Here is a 26107-nt window from a genome sequence, read left to right on the forward strand (position 1 = left end):
TAGATGGAAAGTTAGGTGGGAAAGTGAAAAAAAAACATGGTGAAGAGATGAATAGAGAGTAGAGTCAGAAAACGGGAGGATGAAAAGATGGGTGAGTAATAAATAACATGGGGTGAAGAGGGTGAGGGCAAGGTTTTGTAAAACAATTGATTGGATTATAATCAGAAATAGCAACAAAGTAATTACAGGTAGTTATTGATATATATATATATATATATATTCAAATAGCCTCTATTTTCTGATATTTCCACAACGCAACCGCTGTATCTGATATCTGACAGATTTCACTTTGAATAAGATGAAAAGATGAAAGTAAGGTGAATGAACTTTATTGTTCCCAAGACGCCGTCCATACGTTTTTAGCATATGCCCTTTTTCTTTGCATTTTATTTGCGAAGCTCTAAAGACTATCCTTTCTGTTCCCCATAACATAGAGCAGAGAGACTTGTACAATCCTGCAGGGTTTATTCGTCTGACTGGGTGAATATCATTTTCTGGGATGGGAAAGATTTATAGAAAAGTGAAAAATGTAGTCTGGAGACATATAAAATACAATCATCCAGGCATGTCAGATGGTGCTCATCCAGCTGTAACAAAAGTAATTGTGTTTATGGTTTATCTCCAAAGAAAAGGGGACAAAATAAACAGGGTTGGACTATTTTATTCATGCATCTAATACAGTAAGGAAACCCATATTAGCATGTTTGCGTGCCTGTAATAGAGAAACATGCCACAGTGTGTGCTGGTGAACGTTGGCTTGTGAGGCAGAACGCTACAGCAGCATTCCACAGATGACTCTAGGCAGCTAAATAACTCTTGTACATGTGTGTTGATAACAATTTCACCCAAAAATACACCTGCTGTCATAAATCCATAACATTACAATGAGGGGGAAAATCAGCTGTATTGATTCAGTTCTCTCTTGAGGCTCACTTAATAAGAATGATAAAAATGTCCAGTGGAAAGTTTCAATTGTCAGATTTTTTTACAGGCTGAAGGTTTGATTGGCCAGTAAATTGAAGCAATGTGATTTTCCTGGATTACGTGGAGCCGCCCTGCATGACTACTGACGCTGCCGTTGCTTAGTGGTGTCAGTGGCCTCCATTTGTTAACTATATTGGGTGTCATTTAGAATCGTCGGTCTTTCTGTGCCTCTGCATTCCCTCGGCTCATTATTTCCCCACCTGTTCTTAATTCTCACTTCGGCTTTTTCACATTTTTAGTCCAATCACCGTGTCGTTTCCCCCCCCCCGCTTACTGTCTCTACCTTGGTCCTTAGTAAGGTAATGTGTTGGGGGGGTACTCACTCTGCGGGAAGCGCGGTGGGTTGTCATTAACATCTGTGATCACTATGGTCACTGTGGTGGATCCGGAGAGACCACCCATTTGTCCTGCCATGTCTGTTGCCTTGACGACCAACTCATAACGATCCTGCGTCTCACGGTCCAAATCTGCCACTGCTGTCATGATGATCCCTGTCAATCCAGGCATGGAGGGAGGAGCGAGAGAGAGAGAGAGAGAGAGACCAATGGAAAGGTTATTAGAACTTATGCAATAACCCAAAACAATTACTCTCCATTATTCATCAAATTCTGCTAAGCATTGTATCACGGAGACAGAAGAGCAATGCATTATATTTAACCTCCTCAGACTGACTGGATGGAAGGGATTGCGTCATCATTGTGCCTCGAGGCATACACTATTTTATGGCTCAACTGCATTAAAATAAATAATATATAGGGGCTGATTGAAGGCATGCCTCAGCAACCCCGAACAGCATTACAACTCTTCTATGGTGGGTAAGACTGCAATCAAACCTGAGAAATGGATTTCCAAAGAGCAAGCAAGAGGCATACGGAGAGTGGGAATATGTAAAATGCAAGTTGGAAGGCAAACAAAGAGTCTCAGTGGCTTCATTTATTCCGTAGGGCTCATTTTAATGAGTCGGCTATCATACATATATGAGTTATACCTATCAACCACTGCGTTAACCAAGACAAGCATTTGTGAAAACACATTTGTCAGCTTCCTGTGATGCAAATAAAATGCAAATAAAGACATATAATCCAAAGAACAGCACACACAGAGCACTGAAGTCAGGGAAGGTGACAAATATCATGGTTAGGGTCATCCAGCAAAGACCAGAGGAGAAGGATTTGAATCAGGGCTATGAAAGCAAAGGATCCGTCTGCAGCTAGTGCGCAGCAACGTTGCCCCAGCATCATGGCAGATAGTCCATGCAGATGAGTCCGCATGGTTTGCATTCATGAGTGCATTCAGTATGTGACGTCCATATTTCAATGTGTATCACGTAGCTTTAACATTAACCAATTTAACTGGGAAATAGGAGTGTCGACATGAAAATGAATTCTGCTCTTTGGACAAAAAACTTGGCTAAAAATGTAAAAATGTATCATTTTGGCTGGTTGAGGTGAAAGCCTGGTCTTGGAGTCTATAATATTTCCTGTTGTTATATGATATCATGTAGATATGCAGAATATAAATGATATGTACGTATTAATTCAGCACATTGTCATGGGTGGTGACATTACACGTGGCGCATAATGCCATAATAATCCCATCTACCAAATATAGTTGGCAACATAGTACAGCCACACACATTATGGACAAGACCAGACAAAATTGTTCTTTCCTTCTAACAGATTTCATTGTATTTATTTTTTTGTACTGGGACTTTCCACCTTGAATTATAGAATAGAGGCTTGCTATGTGCTTTGGAGGAAGGACAGAAAGTAATTGGATTTGTGTTAGCATAGCCCAAAACCCAAATCACCAGCATGGGACGATGGCCACATTGTTTTGCATTGTTTTGAGAAGCACACAACCCCTTGGTGAAGCAGCTCAAATCGAATAGAGGCGGTATGAAGAACATAAACACAAGTACAAAAAGCATTAAGAGGCCCTGAGGTAGCATTAAGAGGCCCTCAGTTGCAATACATGTCTGCATATTATGTGTCATGGATATTGTTATCTATGGTTGGTAAGTATATATTGAAACATATGGGAATAGGTATTTATTTTCACTGCTAAATTATAACAGCGATGTGATTACATAGTTGAATGTAATTATATCCAATTGTGTATTACATCTACGGCTCTCTATGGATCAATTACGTTGTTGTTGGTTTTTCTTTATGAAAATAATTCATCTACGTAAATGGCATTATACAGATTTTATGGTTCAGCCCGTCACCTTTTTGACTCAAAAACTCAAAACACCTACAGATAATTCCAGCTCAGCCAAAGTGAACACAGTTTGCAGTCAGGATGACTTGGAGTGATATTAATGAGGCATATTTCTCCGCTGTTCTATCGCCTCTTCATTTTGACCTTCTTGACTCGCACCTATAAAGCCGGCCAATCTGCCTACAGAAATGGAGCAAGCTGGTAGTGGAATGGGGCTTGCGAGACGGAAGTTTGGATGAAGCATCCCGTTTCCTGGCTCGTCCCACCAAGGCAGAGCCATTTATCATCTGCACTCGGTGACTAAATCAAAGTGGTGAAGACCAAAATGGTGGAGGCATTAAAGCTTCAGAGCTTTTCCACTCCGGGGGGTTTGAAGGTAGCACAGATGCTGAGAAATGTCTGGTTTGGCAAAATCACTCCATTAAGCTTCAGGTGAGAAATAGTGAATGTTTCATGATACTGCTTAACGATTTTTTATAGAGTAACCCTTGATCTGATTGAAATATATGACCCACAATTCTGATAAAATGGTGGGTGACAAGTTTGCTATGATCAGTATCACCAGTCAAGCGAAAGCACAGATGGCTAGGCATCTGTGAAATCAACTAAAGTTGTAATAACAATGAAATCAAATCACTTTGTAGAAATAAATAAATAAATATATGTTATATTTATATATATATAAAAAGAGCTCATAATTACTGTCAAAATATATGTTTCTATCCACAAATTGAGATTGATGTGGGAGTTACGGTCCCTGAGCTTCAGATTGCTTAAGATACGGTTAAAAAACCAAAACTGGAGTACAGGAAAATGTGATGGTGAGAATGGCGGGATGTAGCAGGGATGTGTGGCTTCTACAATTTATACCTGTGTGTTTGTCAACAGCGAAAAAGGTTTCTCCATCCAGCACGCTGTAGATAACTCTGGCGCTGCTGCCGTAGGTAGGATCATCAGCATCTGAGGCCGTCACCTTCATAATAGATGTTCCTGTTGATGAGAGACGCCAAAATGTCAATGAGAGAGCCTGCCAACCAGGAGACTTGCAGTAAGGACAGTTTGAAAAAAAAGCACACTGCTCTTTCACTCATTTTGGCTAAGGTTATGTTAAGAGAGGTAGCACGTCTTGAGGTTGTTCCTAAGTAGAATTTTAATTTTTTATTTTATAGATACAGTTTAAAAAGTTGTCAATTAGGATAATTAGGCTATGAAAAAACTAATACCACTCAGCCTCAGTGTAGCCTCCTGTTCCTGTGTGTGTGTGTGTGCTCATGCTTAGTTGAGATTACATGAGGGGAGAGGCAGTTTAATGCATTTGGGAACCACTGCAAAAATACTTTATTTAATTAATATGCACACACATTTCTGTACAAACATTTTGATGTTGGAGTTGCATCTCAGTACACCAATGCTGAAGTTGTTTTGCCTCAGCTTGGCACCGAAGCCGTCTTCAGAGATGAAGCTGAATACGGAGCGGTAGAGTCAGCATTCTAGCTTCAAAGAGGGTTACAAGCTCACAAAATCTACAGCAAACAATTACTCATGATTACCAACACTTGAACATGTTCAAATTTGTGTTTGTGGAGCAACTCTGTTAGTCATTTTTTTCCTCACTCAGTGCAGTATTTTTGTAAACGGCGAGCAAATACCAGAGTCTAGCACGCAGTACATGATTTAGTGATGCACTGTAGTAGAATCTCAGGCTAAAATGAGGTACGCCTTCTTAATTTTTGGTTAAGAGGCAAACATATTGCTCACCTTTCACTCATGGGATGGTTAAAAAAAAGAGACATGCCTGAGCACCAATCCTTGTCTCATCCCTCTTGGCCATGCAATGGGTAATTACTGACAGCTGGTGTTGTCCAGTGAAGGTCATTGCTGTAGCCTTTCATAGAGCCCTGTCATGCTTCTGTCCAGCTACATAATGACTGCATGCTAATGATGCTCATTAGAAGAAAGCGTCAGGGCAGTGTTTGTTTCCTGTCATCCAATGGAGCTCTTGTGGGGGGGAAAGGAGAGGCTAGCGGATTATCATTAAAGCCACTTGGCCATTAAAGCAGGCCGTTCATGTTGCTGTCATCTCTAACACTTTCCTCGTCCCTGCATGGAAGCAGAAGTTGACTTGCATACTGTCATACAGCATGACATGTGACGCAACACTGCGTCCAGACCATGTTGTGATTAAAACAAATGAGGCGATGCTATTTTGTCTTCTCTTATGTGCAATATAAAAATGGGGCAAATTAGCACAAAGATGAACTATCATTATAATGAATTAGTGTGGAAAAAGGAACAAAAAAAAAAGATCAAATAAAGCGGCAGAGGATCGATGATTGTAGTGGTTCTTGTGCGTCTTTGTTATGAGCAAATCCAATGAATCTGGTGTCGTCAAAAAGATTGCGAGGATTATCAATTAAATTGGGATGTACTGCAGCTCCCAGTAGATGCATAGCAGCACATATTAACTAGGATAGAATGAGCTCCTAATTCATATTCTGAGTCATATCATGGGAGTTTTTATTTCATCCAAATATGAAGAAGCTCTCACGGGCCTAATTCTCAGAAGATCAAGATATGATGAATCCCAACTGGGGGGGGATGAGTGAAAAATATTTTTTGTCATATCAAAAGAAAGAAAAAAATATTGGCCGAGACATTTTCATTACTGGAAACAAGCCGGGAATCTGTTAATTCTCCCTACCTGGTTTGCTAAACTGCTGTGGGTCCCACAAAGCCATTTTCGTTCATGGGATTATTCCCTTATCTTCATTTTCCCCAGGTAACAATCAGTTTGAGGCTCAGTGGCTTCTCCATACTGGCTGGCAGCAATGTCAGGTGGCTTGGAAGAACTATATAAATGCAAATGTTTCTTTATTGTGTTTATATTAAATGGAGAAGGGAAGCAGTGCAGTTGGCACTTGGATTCTTATTAAAGCGCTGGCTCGCATCAGTGTTTTCACTTGAGGAGTCATTACTTACATGATCTATTGGCGTGGCTCACGTCTCACTTAAGAAGATTCTACTCTCGATCAAAATCTCCTTCCTCAGATTCAAATATAATCCATATTGTTGTGATAGATGTATCTATGTACGTATGTAATGGGGAGATGCATAGAGATCCATATATGTTTAAGAGTTTTTACTCACTAGCTAAAACTTCAATAACAAATTGTTTTCAGATGAGACAATATGCAATGAAGAAATTATTTTAATTGCAAAAAAGCCCCATTGATCATGGAGACGTGTGTGTGGGCTGTGCTTGGACACACATTCCTATTTTCCCCACTAATCAAAATGATTGGAACTCAGTCAGAGCTTGCGTAATATTACTCTTTTTTTTACCACAAAATGTAAATACATTCAGTTTTATTTTTATTTTTTTACACATTGGTTCATGTTGGCCTATTTCTGAGCTACTGCTGGAGGCGTAGCTATTTTCCATCTGACATCACTGACGTCTCCTTCATGCAGCACCTTTCTCACCATGGCCAAAACATGAGGTCAAGAGCGTAATTGCCAACCAGGGGAAGTTCAGAAGTTCATTTGGTGAACAAGCTCTTTAAATATGCAATCATTTAATGTCTGGGCTCCCTTGCACAAATAAATATTAAGTCACCTCTGTATCAAGCTGTATGCTAGACATGCAAAGTTGTGATATTGGATCAAAATTACATTGACGTTGACAGGATAATATTAAAAAATCTGCATGAAACCTGCCTCTGAAGCCATCTACGTTGAAACTGAGTCAGGAGTGCTTTAGAAGAGTGGAGGTTTCCATGAGGAGTGGGTGATGCTATATAGTCAGATTTATGCACGCGTTTGCTTTAATGGTAGCAAAACAGGCTGTTGGGATGGCTTCCCACACCATTTCAGCACTCTGGGGCGATGGTTCAATTACTGTGAAGGGAGTCGGAGGAATGTGCCATGTGTGAGACAGTAGACTGACAGCTATTTAAGAGGCAGTCTCGTAAAATAGATTTGTGCCTATCTCAGCTGGTCCCGCACTGGAGCAAGCTCCTGCAGGGGGATCCAAGGGCCAGCGCCTCTGTCCCGCTCCAACCCGTCTTAATCTGCAGGACTGAGTGCTCCCCGCCCGCATTATGGATCATTTAGTAAAGCCATAAAAGCTGAGGTGTTTTCACATGAAAAGTTATTTCTTCACTGCTTCTACTGTGATTTATTTCTTTCTCATCCACATAAATGCTTACGGAGAGAGAGAGAGAGAGAGAGAGAGTTGGGGAGACGGAGCGGATGGTGAGAGAGGATGAAGCACACGGGGAAAGCCTGCTTACATTGATCCTTTCCGAGATCTCTACAATGATTTAGAAATACGTTTCATCTCTCCTGGCAGAGAGGTTGTAAATCTCGTCTTTGTAAGGCTTTAAATTTGCCACTTAATGTAACGGATCATTATTTGCTATGTAGATTGTAGAACACATTTTGGTCAACTCTAAATCTTAACCTCCTTTAATTTGTAGAATTTGCCTTCACCCAATCAGAAGACACGATCCCCTACTGCCTATTTAGATACAGAAACTTATCTGTTTTCAGACATTAATATAATTACCCTTCATTTCAGAGGTGTGTGTGTGTGTGTGTGTGTGTGTGTGTGTGTGTGTGGGGGTGGGGGGGTGGGTGATCATTTCTGTTTTGGACCCTTATATCAATATTAATACATTTCTATCAATATCATTTACAAGAGACTAAAGAAACTGACCATGTTTTATCATCCCTTGGATAATGAAAGAGCTTTAATCAATTTTACAATTAAGAAACGATTGTTAGGCTGGTGTCACAAACATCTTCCACGCCCCCTCTCACACACACCCTCCCCATTTTGCCCTTCCCCAACATACCAACTGATTCACACACATGAGCACAGATAATCAAAAATCAATTATGTCACACTTTCTGGCTGAGGACATAATGGTGGATGTTACTGGTCATATACATACCGGTGGATGGGGGAGAATATTGATTAGAAATTGCTGCTGCCTCCTCTGATCCTGCTGTGCCAAATGTCTCATCTCCTATTACTATGACAGGCCCTGGCTGTCCTAATGGTGACTGCAGCAATTTGCAGCCTCCTGGGCAACCTCTCTGGACCAGCGATAGAAAGGGTGATTATTACTTTAATCCCCTTTTGGAGTTCTCAAATTACATGCAAAAGGAGCAGGGACTTTATCTCTCATGCTGGCTGAGGGTGAAAGGAAGAGAAAGAGAGATAAAGGTCAAAAGAAGGAAAATGCAAGACGGTGGACTCATCAGTTATTTTGATGCGTATAACTCCATCCTTTGCAAGCCTCTTGGTTCCTGTTTTATATATATATATATATTTTGCCTACAAAAGTAACAGAAAATATTGATCAAAGGGGAAGATTTGTGTCAAAACACTAATTGACAAACTTTATATATCCGGGTGCTATTCAACACGTCAGATGCCAGAAACACCCTTCAAATGTTGGCTATTTTGTATGTGCAACATCAATGTTATGCTAGTACATGTAGAGGCTGTACAGCACAGATGCCACATCAGAGGTTCTGAGGTCCGCTTCTAATGGAACCGCATTATTTGCAGGTTTAGCTCAGTGGAAACTTCTCCCTGCTCCCTAATAGTGTCACAGCCATGTCACGTGCTGGGGGCGAATTTCTGCTTTGGTGGATAAGTATTTCAAACCTATACCAAACTGTGCTACTTTGCCAGTTAACTCACATAAAAGAAGAATAAGAAAACAGGCAGCTTGGTGCATGTCTTAGTATGCATGGTGTAACCCAGTTTCATTCTGATTTCAAATTGGAAAAGGCCTGTCTCTATTACTTCGATATTAGCTCGGCGTGTGGAGCATAAACATTAGCTTTGGGTGACACTGTGTCACTGGCAATCAGGCCTCTGCCGTATGTGAGCTAGACGTTGTGTCTAACAGCCCAAACTTCATTGCGCTTAATGGTGCAAAATGCAAATCTTTGCATCTAAGAAGTTTTCTTCAGCAGCACACCAGACTCTACTACAGCAATCGGCTTTAAACTTTGTTGACCTAGCTCAAAGTATGAATATTTAAACATTTACAAAGGCTGTAGATAACCAAAGGAAAAAGGCTGGATCTAAATCAAATATTAATTAATTACCAGGCATTCCAAAACATAAAAGCGGCATCCTATGTGAATCCCTTGTTTTGAAATTAGCACGATGTGGAAACTGCTGCTCTGGTGAAATCGGTAAATGCTTTAAGTGATAAATCTGCAAGAAACATTTTCTCATCTGTTTCATTACAGTTGCATTATATATCAGATGTCTTTGTAGCAATGTCGTTCACACACACACACACACACACACGATATGTAACTAAAATAATCTAAAATAATACTCATTTTTATTACGAGAATATTATACTTCTTCAAAGTGTTTTTTAATATAATTTTGTGAACAAAATTTGCTACCAAAATACCACCTGTTTAAATCACAACTCCATTATCTGCCTGTTTTACTCAAAGAAAGATGCGAAGACCAAAATTAATTTAATAATTTGGGTAAAGCTCTATAAAGTAAAAAAAAAAAAAAACCCACACACACACACACACAATCAGACACTAAAATGTCCAAAAGGTTTAAAAGACTGATTTGGAATACATAACTAAATAATTGCAAAATGAATCTGTAGAAAGGTCTAAGACACGAACAAGTAACCTTCAGCTTAATTATATCATAAATAAGAAAAATCAATTCCAAACAGACCTAAAAGACCAAGGTATGAATATTAAAAACCTGTTAAAAAATCTTAAAAAAGGCTCAAAAGGCCACACTTGACAAATAGCTAGTGGTTTTGAACAGGTTGAGATATTGTGCAAGAATGGGTTCACATTCAAAGCATTATATGCATTGTCTAGGTTCATATATATATTTTCATTTCAACAATTCACCAATATGACACGTGGAATTTTCTACTGAACAACTAACCTAGATAAGTAGTTGAATTTCAATTTGTCACTTCACTTCCTGTTTTATTTTGAAAGCTAATTTCTCCTCTCCATGTATTGGCTGTTTTCCCTCCCAATTGATTGTTAATGGTTTTCACCCCTATGGTAGTCGCGTCTCCTTTCTGTAATTAGTTTCTGATTCTGTCCTCTATGGTCAGATTTATTTTTATTTTGTTTTTATTGTTTTCATTTACATTGTCATTTTTTTCTTGCTTTTTGGATGGGATATCTTTGCTTTGGACTTTTCATTATTGCCATTTTTCCTTTGTTGTGGGTTTCCACCCTGGCTAAATTTATATTTTGAGTATTATTGTCATATAATTTAAGATGATCTCTCATCCAAAAACAGCACTGCTGCCACCAACAGGGAATCCATTCCATCCATTCCAACATTACTGCAAAGGTATGATATAGATTTATCATTTTCACATGGAGCCAAGGGTGAAATAGGTTAAAGAAGGTATTGATTTAATTACAGCAGTGTGCTTATTTCATTTTATTTTTCTCTGACCTCCAGGTTCACTCATTAGGAGCTTATTTATAAAGTTGCTACCTTGCTACCTTACATTTTATAGCCAAGAGTGTGTTAATAAAATCCATTTTCTCAACCTACCAGATCATGTCATCAGTGGGAGTGAGTTAAGTCAATGAGAGTGTGTACTCGAGGTGGACAGTGGCGGTCACCTCCAGTTGGCCATGCTCAACTCCAAAGTAGCCGAGTGTGATTCCTAACATTTTAGACATCTTCCAGTTAATGGGTTTTTGTTTTTGTTTTTTACATCAATGTGTTTTTCACTCAGCAATTCTTAAAACCACATTCAATCACTCATGCGCGCCAAGTTTAATTGAAGTCTACATTATTTTTTATTAGTCACTCATTTCAAAATGACAGTTTTATGTATTATTATCGATTTCACTTCATTATCATTTTCACCACTCCTGTTTGATTTGAGCTCTCTTCTCCTTTCAAGTGTCATTAAACCCTGAAAATCACAGAGGCTCTGTTCACAAATACTATTCCAGACACAAGAGGTACTCATCACACAGAGAGAGCGAGAGAGAGAGAGCGAGATACATCACAGAGAGAGAGAGAGGGGCACTGCGAAAGACAGACAGAAATGAGTGTGGGACAGGGGCGGCGGCTGTAAAGCTATGACAAAGACGTCCACAAGGAGACATGACAGGAGTGATCAGTAAAAATGAAATGCCTCAGGCAGATGACTGCTCATTACTTCCGTACTATTATGGCCTCACCTTTTCCGAGGCAGTTTGGTGTATGTTCATCTATAAAACAGTACAGTGAACACATCACTGCCGTGGATGAGGCTAGCAACCTGCTGTTATCGCCAGAAGACACGCTGCTCCTGGGAGCCAGATCACAATAGCAGCATCCAGCTGAATTGAGGTTCATTTTTATGCAACTTAAAGGTACCGAATTTATATTTTATAATAAAAAATAAACATTTAAAAACAGATAAAACAATATTTCAATGTAGTCTGTCTCTCAGTAGTCGTGTTTGTCCACATCATTCAGATATAGTCACATTTGTAATGATCCAACAAAACATTTTGGTTTCAAAAAGAAAAACAGTCATCAAGCCAGGTGGGATAAGATGAAGAGAAGACAATTACGACCGTCTAGTCTTCAAGAAGATGAATGAATGAAGGAATGAATGAAGGAATGTTCTCAGACTGCAGACAGTCTTTAGAAATCATCACTCAATGCATAAGTATATTTGTCAATAGCATGTTTCTGTTACTTTTAGCAGTACATTTGTGCAATTAATGATATTGTGACTATTCCCGGCAAGAAGGCTACTGAACTAAGAGTTGACTCAAAATAAAATAGAGCCCATGTTAACATGTCAACCTTTGTAATGGCATAACTTAAACGCAGAATGCAGAATGAAGTACAAGTCCAAGGCAGAGCAGAATGCTTCTGCTACAGTGGCTACAATGCATGTTTGCTAGAAATAAGAAAAAAACAATGACAATTGTATTGATTATAATGGAATCTTTGTGATGAGTGAAGTTCTTGCTATGTGTCAAAAACCTGCAATAGGAAGCCAATAAAAAAATAAAAAAACCCGACAAGTTATTGAATGGCACATGCTGATATTTGCAGCATCTTTATTTTTTTTACATTTTAAGTCTCTTTGCTTGTTTTCATTGTTTCTAACCTTATTACTGAAATGTCAAACATTTTTGCTTGACTCTGCGGATGTTCAACTGGAGAACAGAAAAAAAAAACCAAAAAAGTCAGGGACGGAGCAGCAGAATGCTTCATTAGGTAGTAGCTGTTACCTCATTAGGGTAGTGCTCGGCAGCGATGTTTAAAACATGAACTGCATGCTCATTTAGTGCTTAATCTGACCGAGGTGTGATAAGGCTGAACAAGGGGGAGCAGCCAAGGTGCGAGGGTCGTGAACATTAAGAAAGCATTAACTTACATTAACCAATCACGGTCCTTATGACTACCATGTCTCATTTATTTAATGTTCCTTGCCTCCCAAGTTGTTGCATCATGTTTTATTATTGTATTCTTATCGGGTCCCTCTTGTTTATTTTATCAAACTGTCAATTGTCTCCTCTCTCTCACTATTTTCCTCTCTCACTCCCTCACATATGCACATCCACACAGGGATCATTCAGTTTTCACTGTAGGCTTGGTTTGGATCATGCTGAGGAAGCAGGAATTAATTCCAACCTGGCTTGAACAGGGAGGAGGCATTCCATTCTGCACCACTCAAACAAGAGCCCCCCCCACACACACACACACACACACTTCTACTATGCATGCATGAACACACACACACACACACACAGCAGTGTGGGCAGTCACGCTATTGCGATATTTGCTGCTAAACAGAATTTTGTTTATTGCACATCAGCAGTATATCTGACATTAACAGAATGCTAATGAAGCCTCAGACACCCTGATCCCCATGCCATTCCCATTTCACTGAGAATTTTAAGCAAACAACGGGATTTCTCGAATACTGTTACTGACAATACAAACATCGTCTTTCTCTATTCTCCTGAAGGAACTCGTCTCTTCTCAATGTTTTGGCCCGTTCATCCTTTGCCTAATATTAGTGGCTTAAATCCAAACAAGAAGCTTGATCTGCAATTTATCTCTCTCTCTTTCTTTATATACTGATGATGCCTCCTTCTGCTTTTCCTGCAAAGGATCTTACAGCGCATGTCAATGCACGTACGCATCTTCCTCAAACATCCATGTCACTCGTCTACTCTCTTTTTATTTCAAATAAATTCACTGACTTCACATCTATTTTCATCTTATATCCTGTTTTTTTTCTTCCTATTTCTGTCTTTACAATAGGGGAAAACACTTTTTGTATATTGTTTGTCTTTGCCATCCCTGACATGCTTATGCATCATGCACATTGCTTTAATAGAGCGACACTCAAAACAGATATCCAAACGGTCCATGTATGAAGTCAACTAATGATTTTTGCCTTACCTATGGGGGACAGCTCTGCCACACTTCCGATATATGGACCTTCCAAGAACTTGGGCTCGCTGTCATTGATGTCCTGGACTTTGATGACAAACTCAGACTCTGGTTCCAGAGGGTCATTGGAGAGTCGGTCCCGAGCCTGAGCGCGAAGTGTGTAAAAGGCTTTCTCTTCTCTGTCCAGCCTCTCTGTAGCATGGATGTCTCCCGTCAGCTCATCGATGATGAAGATAGAACCCGCCCCTTCTCCAGAAATAGTGTACTTGATATTGCCCTCACCTTCGTCCGAGTCTGTATGGATCTGCAAATGAGTGAAACATTTACATGAGGACATTTTGTGACACACACACCCCCGCAACAGAGTTTGGGCAAACATTTATCGTGTTGAGTTCATAACATCAAATATTTTGAAGAAGGTCTTGCTGGTCAGTTTCAGCTGCGGCGAATGCCGAGGGTTTGTGAAAGTGATAGTTGTTAGAAAATGACACTTTGTTCATTGGCCGTGACCAAAAGAAATTAGGACATTTCTTCCACATATTTCCTTATATTATCCCTCAGTAGGGATAAGGCCCTGTCAGAGCTTCCTGATGTCAAGGTATCAGAATTTTGGTGATGATTTACAACTTTCTTGCACATTGTGCCCTTCACAGGATGTCACACTCAAACTGGGAAATCCAAGTCATTTCATAGATTGTTACAGGTAGAGAGACAGAGGTACCAGGACTGGAAACGGTACTTAAAAGGAGCCCTTATAAATCAGAGATATATTTCCCACCTAATGTGATTAAAAGACATTCCAGAGGCAGCAATAGGGGCAAGATTGGTTCCCCCATTTCAACCTCCCCTTTAGCTCTTAGCAAGCACTACTCTCTCTCTCTCTCTCTCTCTCTCTCTCGCCCTCACTTACCTTATATCTGAAATTATAATGCAGTGCTGCCTATGCATTGTAACTGTTGTTCAATCTACTGAGAAGACCAGGGGAGAGGGGAAATTGGCCTGGCCTCCCTGGTTAATATTTTATAAAGGCTTAATTAAATACAGGCTTTTATCACCCTCGCGGGGATATTCATTAAGTATTTGTCGTAAAACTGCAGAATACTGCAAGCCTTGCGCCTTGATATTGCTTCCCTCATCCATTTCCCCCTCCCTTTTTTATCTGTTTTTGCCTTTTCTGAATCATCCTGAAGACAAATACATGAACACTCTAAGAAAATATAGTGCCAGATACTTTGGCAGTATCAATATTTCAGTTATAATAAAGAAAGTTTTACTGGTCCAAACTCTTAGAGGTATCCAATAAAAAATGTGTATAGTCACACACACACACCACTGTATGTTTCCAATAGACAAAACCTCCCTTACACTGTATTGAAATTACATATGGCTGAAAAGGTGCATGAAATATTATTGCATATTATATTAATTCAATTGCATGAATGTTGGCACCATAAAATATCCCACATTCTGTATGTGTGTGAAACATGCCACATACATCTACAGGACACACATTGATGGGTCATCATTCTGCTGGGATGATGTTATTTCTCCTCCCTCAGGCTGGATATACCCATCCGTCTGTCAGTTTATCCTCAATGGAGTGATTCATGTTGGCGGATGGAAAAACACACATACTATGCTTAGCTAAGTTGTTCTCTGCACACTAAAGGTCAGAGCCAGGACGTCACTCACAAAAAAATTGCCAGGAGCATAAATACGCTGTTAACAAGTTTGCATGAGAAGATGATAAGAAACAAGAATCAAAGCTGCTTCAATGGGCAAATATTTGGTACCTATTTCATATACATAAACTCATCTGAGTACCTGCTGCTGATTACTGGCCACCTCCAAAAGTACAAACAATGGACACTTGGGCATCGGAACTGAACTCAACTGAACTGCAATGGAATATAATGATTTAGTTTCAATGTGCTAACTTGACCTCCATTGCCCCAAAATCTCAATCCATACTCTGGGGCCCCATTAATATTAGGCAGGTGGTTATAACAGTATATGAGAATGGTGAATATGTCTGAAAAAGTATTGTAAAGTCACAGGATGATCATCTGAAAGTTTCTGCTCTGTAAAGAAGGACCTCTTTGTCATATGTTAGCACACAAGCTACACACACAATGACATTTTATTTTTCATCCTGCTATGGGCCCCTCTAAACAACACATGGTTGCCACCATGGTCGGTGCCCTGCTCAACTGCACCACGGCAGTGGCCTGGAGGTAGACTGGCCCCTCTCCAGTCACCAGTCCACATGTCTGTGCCGGGACTTGAACTGGTGACCGTCCACTTCCCAATCCAAGTCCAAACCCGCAGAGCCACTGTAGTGCTACACCTTCAATGTTTGATTAGAAAAAACAACAACTACATTTTGTTAGTAATTACAACTATTTCCAATCACTGCCCGACCCCAACCTCGTCCTCTGGCATTTGTATTCTATTGTCTCTGGGGATCTCTTGTGTCTCACTGTTTACACAGCCCCATGCATCTCTGCACAAAGCACGATACGCCTGTTAACTATTGCCCTTATCCCATAACCAAATTGTTCCAAAGTCATTAAAACACTTACTTGGGCTGCAGGTAAGGTATTCCAAGTTTTGAGATAGATCAGAAGCATGATTATCAAAATGGAGAAAGATGTCTCACATAGTTAGATGCTGCATCTTTGTCACATGTTTACCTGCCAGACAATTAGACAGGGCAGGAACTGAAAAAAGTCACAAGGCCAAACCGTCACACCCTACATGTGTGAGTAATTAACAACCTGAAAAGTGGAAATGAATTGCTGGTCTTCTAAATATCCACATTTGTGGTTTACTTTGCTGACTGGTGTCCCCACAAAAACAAATAACATCAGAGAGACTGGGTGACTTGGATGTGCTCTCATCAGAGCATGGCTTGCTATCATCATGCCGACATTTCTTATATTAGTCTGCTGACCGCTGAAGCTTCCGATGAACGAAAACCACGGAAGGCATCTCGACACAGAATAGAAATCTTTCAAGCAATTGACACGGAGACACGGTGTGGATGGGATGCATGATTAAATGTTGCACAGGATCTGTTGCTTGATAAAATAAATCTGAACTTGTACTTTACAGTCACTAAAAAAATTGCATTTGCCGCTGTTGGTTGGGTTAAACTTTAAGCAAGAAGAAAGCCCCCCCCCCCCCCCAGGCTTTACAGTGGAGGGCTGTGGGCTGACTCAGGGGACGGCGAGGTTGTTGATGCCCTGTCAGGTTCACCTTTCGGTCAAGTGTCGAGCTGTCACTGTGGGCTACCCTGCTGAAGGGAATGACATATGACTCACATACTGTGATGGAGAGTTTATGAGGTAGTCAGCCCTGTTGTAGATTAAAATCACAAAACACTGATGGGATAACTATCTAATAGTGGTTACATATACTTCAGTATTTGTTTTATTTTCCTTTTAAAAGATCTGCAGAAGCTACAAATCACACCCAACATGCATTTAAGCCTTTAATTCAAAATGTTTTTAGGCTTCTAAGCACAAGTAATGTGCAACAATAATTTGGGCTAAAGTATGGCACAATTTAGATGCTGTTCAAATAATGAATCGTGGTTAAGATGAAGATTAATCATTGTTAATTAACAATACATACGGGGGGACCACCTTTGAAAAAGGGAATAACTAACCAACAGTCAGTCTCAGCCACAGGTGAAGACTAAGCTCAAACACTGACCCTTACAAGGAGAGAACAAGATAGAGAGAGCGAGAAAGAGAGAGTGCAAATGTGCAAAGACCAGTTTGCTTATAACACCAACATTTCACTGTAATAAATGCTGCACAGCTCAACAACCGGTGCACCAGGTGCATCACTAATCTACCCTGCACAGGCATAAAGCTTATTTTTTGGAGGGAGCTGGTGATTCTTTCGTACTTCGTCCAACCCTCTAAGTTGCGGGCCACAACGGCGTGTGTCGTTGTGGCAATTAGACAGTAGCTGGCCAATTGTGCGCATTGAGAGTGCCGTCGCCAGCTGGCTGGCAGGGATACTGGTGTAGCTCAACTGGAGCAGAGACTTCATCTGTAGCTAAGGTGAGGGGATCGTCTGATCCTCGGCGTGCATTACGAGCGCGTGGGTTGTGAGATCTCACATCCTTTGGTCTGAAGAAGACCCAAAGTGTCCGTTGCTATTTGTGATCGAGCAAAGTGCTCTGTGGTCTGTAAGTCTAAGTCGAGGGATTTATAATTTGCCCCCTGGGAAACGCTGTCTCGCGTGTACCTATTGTTCTTGCTTCCAGGCCTTATCGGACTTCAGATCGTACATACAGGCCACTAAGGCTCAGTGAAATACTCTAAGCCTTTCTTTGTTTCAGGCCTGGGATCGCACGGCCCCCAACAATGGGCTGCACTGAATTTTAGTCCGTTCATGAAAGGTTTAAATGGGGAGCACATTGGCCATCTTATATTTAAGACCGTGTAATAAGGAGAAGGTCTGCAACATTTTCACAGTAGGTTTTCAAGCTCTCTGATCTTAACAGTATCAAAGTGTTAACAAGGGGAAGGTATCAGAGACAGTCCAGGGGAAGACAGCTCCATTGAAGGAACAGCACAGACCATCGGAGGCAGAACAGGCAAGTGAATGGCAGCAACGTACATGGGAGAATGAAAAAGAAACTCAAGGAGATGAGAAATCAAGATGACGGGGATAGAAAGCTGGAGCTGACATATCAGCAGAAGACAGAGAATAGAAATACAGAGATAGGTGAGAAAAAGTATATGAAATTGAAAATATATAATTCTAAAATTATGTCAAAAGCAGATAAAGTAGAGAACAAAAGACTGTCCTGCATGGAAAAATGTAATATACGTCCCAGAAGAAGCCATGTCTAACAACGTTCCTCATGTTAAACAGTTCTGTTTTTATTTCATGCCAGTTATGTGATGTTCTTACAACTGAATGTTTCTTTTGATTAGTTATAGCTTGGATCATTGCCACGGGAGAACTGCTTTACCACAACAGGACCCCAAACATTTTTTTTCCCTCAGTTCTAAACTCAAAAACCGCTTTCAAAGTACAGCATCCAAGACGACTCACGGTCATATGACAAAAACAACAACTGTGAACACAAAAATAGTATACATATGTATGATTATAGAGTCAGCCAGGCATTGAACGCCTCATCAAATGTGCTATCTGATAGAGCAAAACAAAAGACTATGATATCCAATTACTCAAACTGGTATTGTTCCAAAAGATCAACACAACATGGTGAGAAAAATAAAATAAATTATGGGGCCATCTGCTCCATTTGGCTTTAAATTGAATGGCAACAGATTAAATAAGGGACTCACAAGGACTTTTTTTGTTGTTGTTGTTCATGCTGAAACTTAATAAAAATATCCATGCCAGAAATGTATGACAACACTTTCATATAGATCACAGAGTACAGAAAACAGTTACATTTTACTATTTGTTAAAAATATTCCAACTGTACAAAACACAAACACACACACAAGAGCTTTCTCTATGTCTATCCAATGATAAAGCAGATAAGTTTTTAGTTAGCTAAGTTTACGTCTCTTAACAACACTCATTTTAATGTTATCTGGGGTAAACGCTGTAAAAAAATATTTTCCTGTGTTCTCCGCTCAACTCCTTTTTATAATAGCACCTTTATAAAATAAATTAAGCCGTAGCAGCCAATTAATTGACATGTCGTGCAAATCACAGTTTTAGTCAGAAAGATGATTGTGTTGGCAGACGTGGGCAACGGCAGTGTGAAGCAGGGTAAGCTTGGCAAATTGTCTAAACTGGTGTAAAAAAAAATATTATAATAATAATTATCTGGGACAGAAACACGCTGCTTGGCTTTAATAAATTACTGCTCAAATTTAACTGTTTACCATAAAAAAAGAAAATCTGCTTCATGGCATGAAAGTGATACCAGCTCATATATATACAGTATATACATATACATATATGTGAAACCAGTGACAACATAATGACAACTGATAATGTCCTTCGTGATTTTTCTTTTTTCCCATCCAGTTCATTCAGCCTTTCTGTATCAGTTCTTTACCTTCCCTGGCATCTTCCCCAGTAATGAGTCTCGAGTCTGTGAATGAAGTCTCTTCTTTCCCAGCCCTCACACATCACTAATTTTCTCTCTATCTATTTCTCCATCCTTCAGCAGACAGACAATGCTGCCTCCGGGCCCTGTTGTTAGGCACACCAGCAGGAATGAAGCACAGGCAGACAAATAATGGCCTAATGATAATTATTCTGTAAGATCCCCAGCCGCAGCCGAGAACATCTCCATTCATTTGTAGGAATGGAAAGATCAATATATGCAAATGCAATATTAGTTGTTCAATTGCCATGTCTAAATGGTTAGAAACAAGGGGATCGCATGATTGATGTGTCTGACTCCTCGCTGAGGCTCATGCTGTCTGTATTAATATTCCATCTTTTCATATCATGCCCGATGCAAGGCAATCAAATCGTACACGTTGTCCACTCTCATCAACTCACTGAGGTTCATCTGAGGAGCAGCTGATAAATGGAGTGTGAATGAGAAGATGTGAACAAAGAAGGCAGAAATATTCCTAAATGCGCTTATGTCACCAAGATAGGCAAACCAGATTTATTTTTACATACACTCATTATTTATAATTACAGTAGAATAATAGCATTCCATAATTAATTTCTGGTGTCAAAGTTTTGCCCTCAGCACTAAAGAGAAGGGCATTAAATAAATAATACATTCAAGAATCAAATGCGGCATCTATTTGATGGGTTTTTTTTTTTTGTTAATTGAATGAATAATGGGCTAAAACGCTGCATTTTAGGAAACAAAATTCACCCTGGTTAACAATGTACATTGGATTTAATTGCATAGGATCCATGTAGAGGTAGAAACAGGAATATAACACCCCCCCCCCTACCCCCCCGAGCATCATCTTCTAAATTAGCTATGATGCATCATTTTTGGGGTTATTAGGTAACACCAATATGTACAAATTAATGTACTCTCCAATGTACTCTATCAAGTCAAATACATGAAGTGAAATTTTACTTTATTTTTGGGTGGATAACACACAGATGTATTCAGTGAAACGAAGCTATGTTGCATGAGGTCACAGGCATAGCAGGCCGAGCCTTGCCAAAGCATGATTGGCAGTAAGAGCTATACTGACTGTATTGTGGGCAAATTAATGGAGGCAGAAAAGTACATTTAGAACATCATATTAGTCATAGTAATGGTAAGAGCGTGTACTAAGACTAAGTTCTGTACACAAAGGCAATGGGATTTTGTGTGAGTCCAACAATTTCACGGATTTGACAATGTTTTCTGGAGTCAATGCAAAATGTTAACCTCGGTTTCTATAAAACAAATGTCATAAACACATGTTATGGTTGTGTTAGAGGTGCCAAATGATGACACATTTACATTTTGGTATGCTCAGGGACAAGATCAGTTTTCACATTACGATGTCTATAACTATGCTGATTAGAATATATAGACATATATATATATATAAGTCCTGTTTTGTGTAGCTCATCTTATTGGGCAAGCCTCTTTCTCATAATGTATTACTAAATCACGCCCGGTTGCTCTAGCAAGAAGAATATGTGTGATGTAATATAAGTTTTAATATCTAGAAATGTCTGTAACTGTCTTATGTCTTGACTGGATAGTAAAAATATTCAGAGAGCTGCTTGACTTTAATTATTTTTCTTTTTATATTCAACATTTTAAAGAAAAGATTTATTTGCCGAGTTCTTTTACATGATAAAGTTGAATGTCTTACCTTTCCCACGTATAGTGGCTCTGTTCCTGTGTACTCTTCTACCACAAAAAACTGGTTCCACACCCATCCTCTTTTAACACGTTCAACTGACGAGGGTCCTTCTTGTTCCTTCCCTCTTGACGTTGAACTTTTAGTCCTTGAGACATCACACCAACCAAAACTGCAGCAGCCAAGAAGACTCAATGCTGACATCAGTGTCCAAGCTCCTGTTGCCCAAAAAAGAGCCATTTTTAAAAAAAAAAATAAGAAAGGATAAATAATAAAGAAATCCAGCCGAGGCCTACATGTGATATCAAAGATGCATGCAGCCAGGAGTTTTTTTTTGTGTGGTTGTATAACAAACAAAACTTCAACACTGTGGACTTGAAATGTCTTTGTGTGAGAACTTGATAGTTAAGCCATGGGATCACAAAAAAAATCAGATGTTTTTGTTGTTGCTGAAAACAGAACAAGTCACGGAGCGTATTGGATTCCTACCACCTGCAGAGTGCCTGTTTGTTGTGTAACACAGTCGTTTATTCGTATTCTTTTAAAATATAGCATCCATTAAAAGCATTACTGGAAGTAATAAAAAAAAGGATAAAAAAAGTATCTTAAGATAAAAGATAAAAGAAACAGAAATAGATCATATTAATACATATTTTCTCTGATCAGTGGAGACAATAGCGGAAAAAGATAACGCAAGGCTTTGAGGCCCATGCGCCTGAAAAGTGACGGCTTCCATTCATTCTTGTTTTAAAGATATTGAATTTTCTGTCATTTCAATACTAACCTATGCAAAAATTACTCTAGTGAACGTTTCCTTTTGGCAAAGAAAGATATTTCGTATTCCTATTCCTTGAAAAGTCATGACTTGTTTTACTTCGTGAAGCCGAATCATTGAATTCAGAAAAGTTTGAGAGATTTTACTGCTGGTGATTTCATAAAATTTTTCATTTATTTTCCCTCTTCAGAATAGACCGGTGGTTTGGAAAATGCATTCCTCAAAAGGTCCTTGGGTATTTCTTTAGCCATCCTAACAGCTTCATTGGTGATTCCAACCAGGTAAAGGACAAAGCTGTAAGACAAAATAGAAGAAAAGAGGTTTAGAATACAAATGTTTCAGTACCATACATTCTATATTTTAAATTGATTTAAAAGAATTCATCAATAATTCTGACAATGTGCTGTCAGCTGGAGAGTGACGAGGACAGTGAAAAGGGGTGCAGGAAACCAGGTTTGTGGAAAATAAGATGAGGTGTGTAGGGTAGGGGGGTCCATCACACACAAGACCCAAAGCATCTGTCTACTTTTCGTACAACTGATGGAACGGCCCTAACATCAGCCAGCTGATGAATTGCATGAGGGAGCACTAATTGGATAAAAGTACTAATCAATTAATTCTATCCAGTGAGGCAACAGCAGCCTAACACTTCAGGCAAACATTGGGAAGTGTGTGTGTGTGGGGTGGGATTCTTGAATGTTGCAAAACATACACAGAGGTTACACAAAAAGACAGTTAATGGAGCAGTGACTGGGAGAGGTTAGACGGAGCAGTGTCAAATTAAACAAAATACAAACAGTGTGAAATAATGAATGATGGACGAGGACGGGAAACAAGATAGATTGTGTTGTGGTGTATGCGACTGTGACGAATGCTTTATTTAATACATTCCAAACAGATGGATGACAAAAACGCTGCAACATCAAGTTTCTTTGGCCCTTGCAACCTCAAGAAAGAAGATTGCAACACAAGCCTAAGAAAGGATCCTCTGGCCAGCAGGTGGTTTAACCTATTCTGTTTCTACCGGCTTCTAATCTCACTCTCTCTTCCTGTCAAGGAGCCTGCTCAGAGCTTCCGGATACAATTCCCTCCTCAGAGTGTTGGTCAAGGCAATGTCTGTGATGTACTACTCTGAGGGCATCCTGTCCACAGAAGAAACGTTTCAAGAGTTGGACTGTTTGAAGAATAACATTTAAAAAAATTGGAATAAGGCCGTTCGGTGGCGCAGGCCTTTCTGTGAGGAGTTTGCATGTTCTCCCCGTGTGTGTGGGTTCTCTGGCTTCCTCCCACCAGCCAAAACATGCAAATTAGGCAAATTAGTTACACTAAATTGTCCATCGGTGTGAATGTGTGTGTGTGGGGGGGTAATTGTTTGTGTTTTCGCAGGGCCACACACAGACAAACAAGCATAAACTTAAAATATTTTGATATGTGTGTAATAAATCTAAAAATCTAAACATCTCACATTTGAAATACATTACAGTAAAAGCAAATTTTGAGATGCACATGTCGTGTAATTAGTGGGCAACAATATGGGGATTTTATACACAACATACTATTGGCATTACTATACATACGGGGTTTCCAGTCAACGTGTACATAATTTCATGGGCATCAATCCTAATGCGTGCTTCACTTAAAAACATCAAACTATAAAACTCATGTTGCCACTGTAAATTGGAAATCATAATCAATAGATTGAATATCCTTCTGCATGTAGGATTTCAATGCACAGCAACTCATTTAATAATGTTCCATTATTTAATGAATGGCTATTTTAAACAGGATCAAAGTGCTGTAGCGATGGGCTGACAGAGCAATGCTCTGGGTAAAGAAATGTAATAAAAAAATGTAATACCTGGCTGAGAAATCTTAACACTGAGATCCAAACATAGTTCAAGATTTAAAACAGATGTATTCTGTCAACAACGTATTGTTAATTATATACTATCTCTTCTCAAACATTCATGACCTGACAAGTCCAGCCTTAATTATTTTTTTTATGATAGCACGCAACTGTATCCAAGACATGTTTAGCCGAAGGGCAGCAAAATGCTTCAGGAACTGAACTACGAAACTGCTGTATCAGTTTAAATCCGAGCCATGACTAGGCCAAACTTCAGAAAATTGTGAGGTCCAATCTCCTGACACAAATAACTTTTGTGAATGGACTGACATGACAGACACCAGTGGTACACCAACTGCCTCGGAACTAAACAGCCCACTGTCTGGTTCACCTTACAGTCGGCGCGTGCTTGCTGCCAGTGATTTTATTCCAGCAGTCTCCTCAGATAGAGCTTTACTCTGACAGCAATGAGACAGAATGTGACTGGCCTCATCTGACTCTGCCCTGTGCCCATCTATAAGATCTGCCATTTGATGATGACAATTATATAATGACTGGCACCGTAGATGCACTGAGACAGAACTGTGTCTATCTGCAGTTCCCTGACCAGACTGTGATGACAAAAAAAAAAAAATGTATCCATCCATTTCCAGAGTCTATGAGTGCCAAGGTTGTGACTGACCGTTAAAGTAATAATCAAAAGATTACACTCTGAAATCTATCTACCTTACCTTCTCTGACTATGCTAATATATAATGACAATGGCTCAGAGAACAGAAAGACTAGTAAGAAATCAGTAGTGGTGGGGCGACGGTGGCACAGGTGGTTGAGCGGGCCGTCCTATGGTCGATAGGTTGACGGTTCAATTCCCGTCTCCGGCACATGTGTACACTGTCGTTGTCTTCCTTGGGCAAGACACTTCACCCACATTGCCTGTGTGGATGTAGTGAGCGAGTGAATGTCGGTGGCGGTCAGAAGCCAGGAGGGCCTCGCCTCTGTCAGTCTGCCCCAGGGCAGCTGTGGCTACAATAGTAGCTTCATCACCACCGAGTATGGAGTGAATGAATAATGCACAATGTAAGAGCACTTTGTATTTCTGGATAGAAAGAAAAGTGCCATGTAAAACAAATGCATCATCATTATTTTTATTATAATTAACCTGTGCCTGTGCCAGCCATTGATTCTTGGATAAACCACTGCTGTTAAAGCTGGCGGTCCAACATTATAGTTTGAAACAAAGAGTTACCCACTCATTCATTGAACCCAGGTAACCTCTTTGTCATTGGCTGGCAAGTTAAACATTTAATAAATGTTATCTCTTTTAGATGTAGGCCGAGGAAGCGATGTTATAAATATTGACACAGCTTGAGGGGGGGCTGTGTTTTTTCTTTGCATTAACCTCTCATGTCTTCTCAGATCCTCCTCCTGCAATCAGTTCATTCCTGTCACCTGTGCTCCGGTCATCACCTGCAACTCATCTCCCATCAGCCCATACTCTATTTTGTCTCTGTTCATGCCACACCTCCAGCGTTCCAAATTGCCCTCCCTTGTTTAAGGCAAATAACCTTAAAATAAAAGAAATAGCCACTAAAATGCTGAATTTTATAGCAACTGATAGAAAAAGTACATTTCTCCCAAGTAAAAATAAAATCACACCACATTTCCTGAAATTAGAAGTGAATACTTATGAGAAAAAAGCATTCTGATAATTTTAAAGTAAAAAAAAAATACGAAAGCATAAAAGTCAGTTACTGAATGATGAATTGCCTTTAATAGTAGTTTGTGAAACATTTGTGCAAGAATGGCTCTTTCAGGAGCTCACCCAATTCCAGATCTCCAAACTTCATGTCATGTTCCAGATTAGCACAAGAACAGTGTGTAGAGAACTTCATGGGATGGGTTTCCAGTACAGAGCAGCTGCACCAAGCCTTAGATCACCAAACAAAATGTCATCTGATGGACATTGATGTCTGATCTCACAAATGGCCTTCTGGAAGAATGGTCAAATGTTTCAATAAACACACTTCTAAACCTTGTGGAAAGCCTTC

At 39.7% G+C, this 26107-nt stretch overlaps 1 protein-coding gene across 1 annotated transcript in view; it reads right to left on the reverse strand.

Annotated features, from left to right (window-relative positions):
- LOC137898897 (cadherin-22) overlaps window positions 1-21678 on the reverse strand; it is a 51768-nt gene extending 30090 nt beyond the window's left edge. The window contains exons 1-4 of the mRNA XM_068742951.1: window positions 21451-21678; window positions 13667-13961; window positions 4078-4197; window positions 1308-1475 (exon numbers count right to left, since the gene is read on the reverse strand). Coding sequence (XP_068599052.1) covers window positions 1308-1475; window positions 4078-4197; window positions 13667-13961; window positions 21451-21678 — 811 coding nt within the window. The remainder of the gene's footprint in view (window positions 1-1307; window positions 1476-4077; window positions 4198-13666; window positions 13962-21450) is intronic.
- Window positions 21679-26107: the final 4429 nt, after the last annotated feature.

Source organism: Brachionichthys hirsutus, chromosome 8 (assembly GCF_040956055.1).
Source record: "Brachionichthys hirsutus isolate HB-005 chromosome 8, CSIRO-AGI_Bhir_v1, whole genome shotgun sequence".
NCBI lineage: Eukaryota > Metazoa > Chordata > Actinopteri > Lophiiformes > Brachionichthyidae > Brachionichthys > Brachionichthys hirsutus.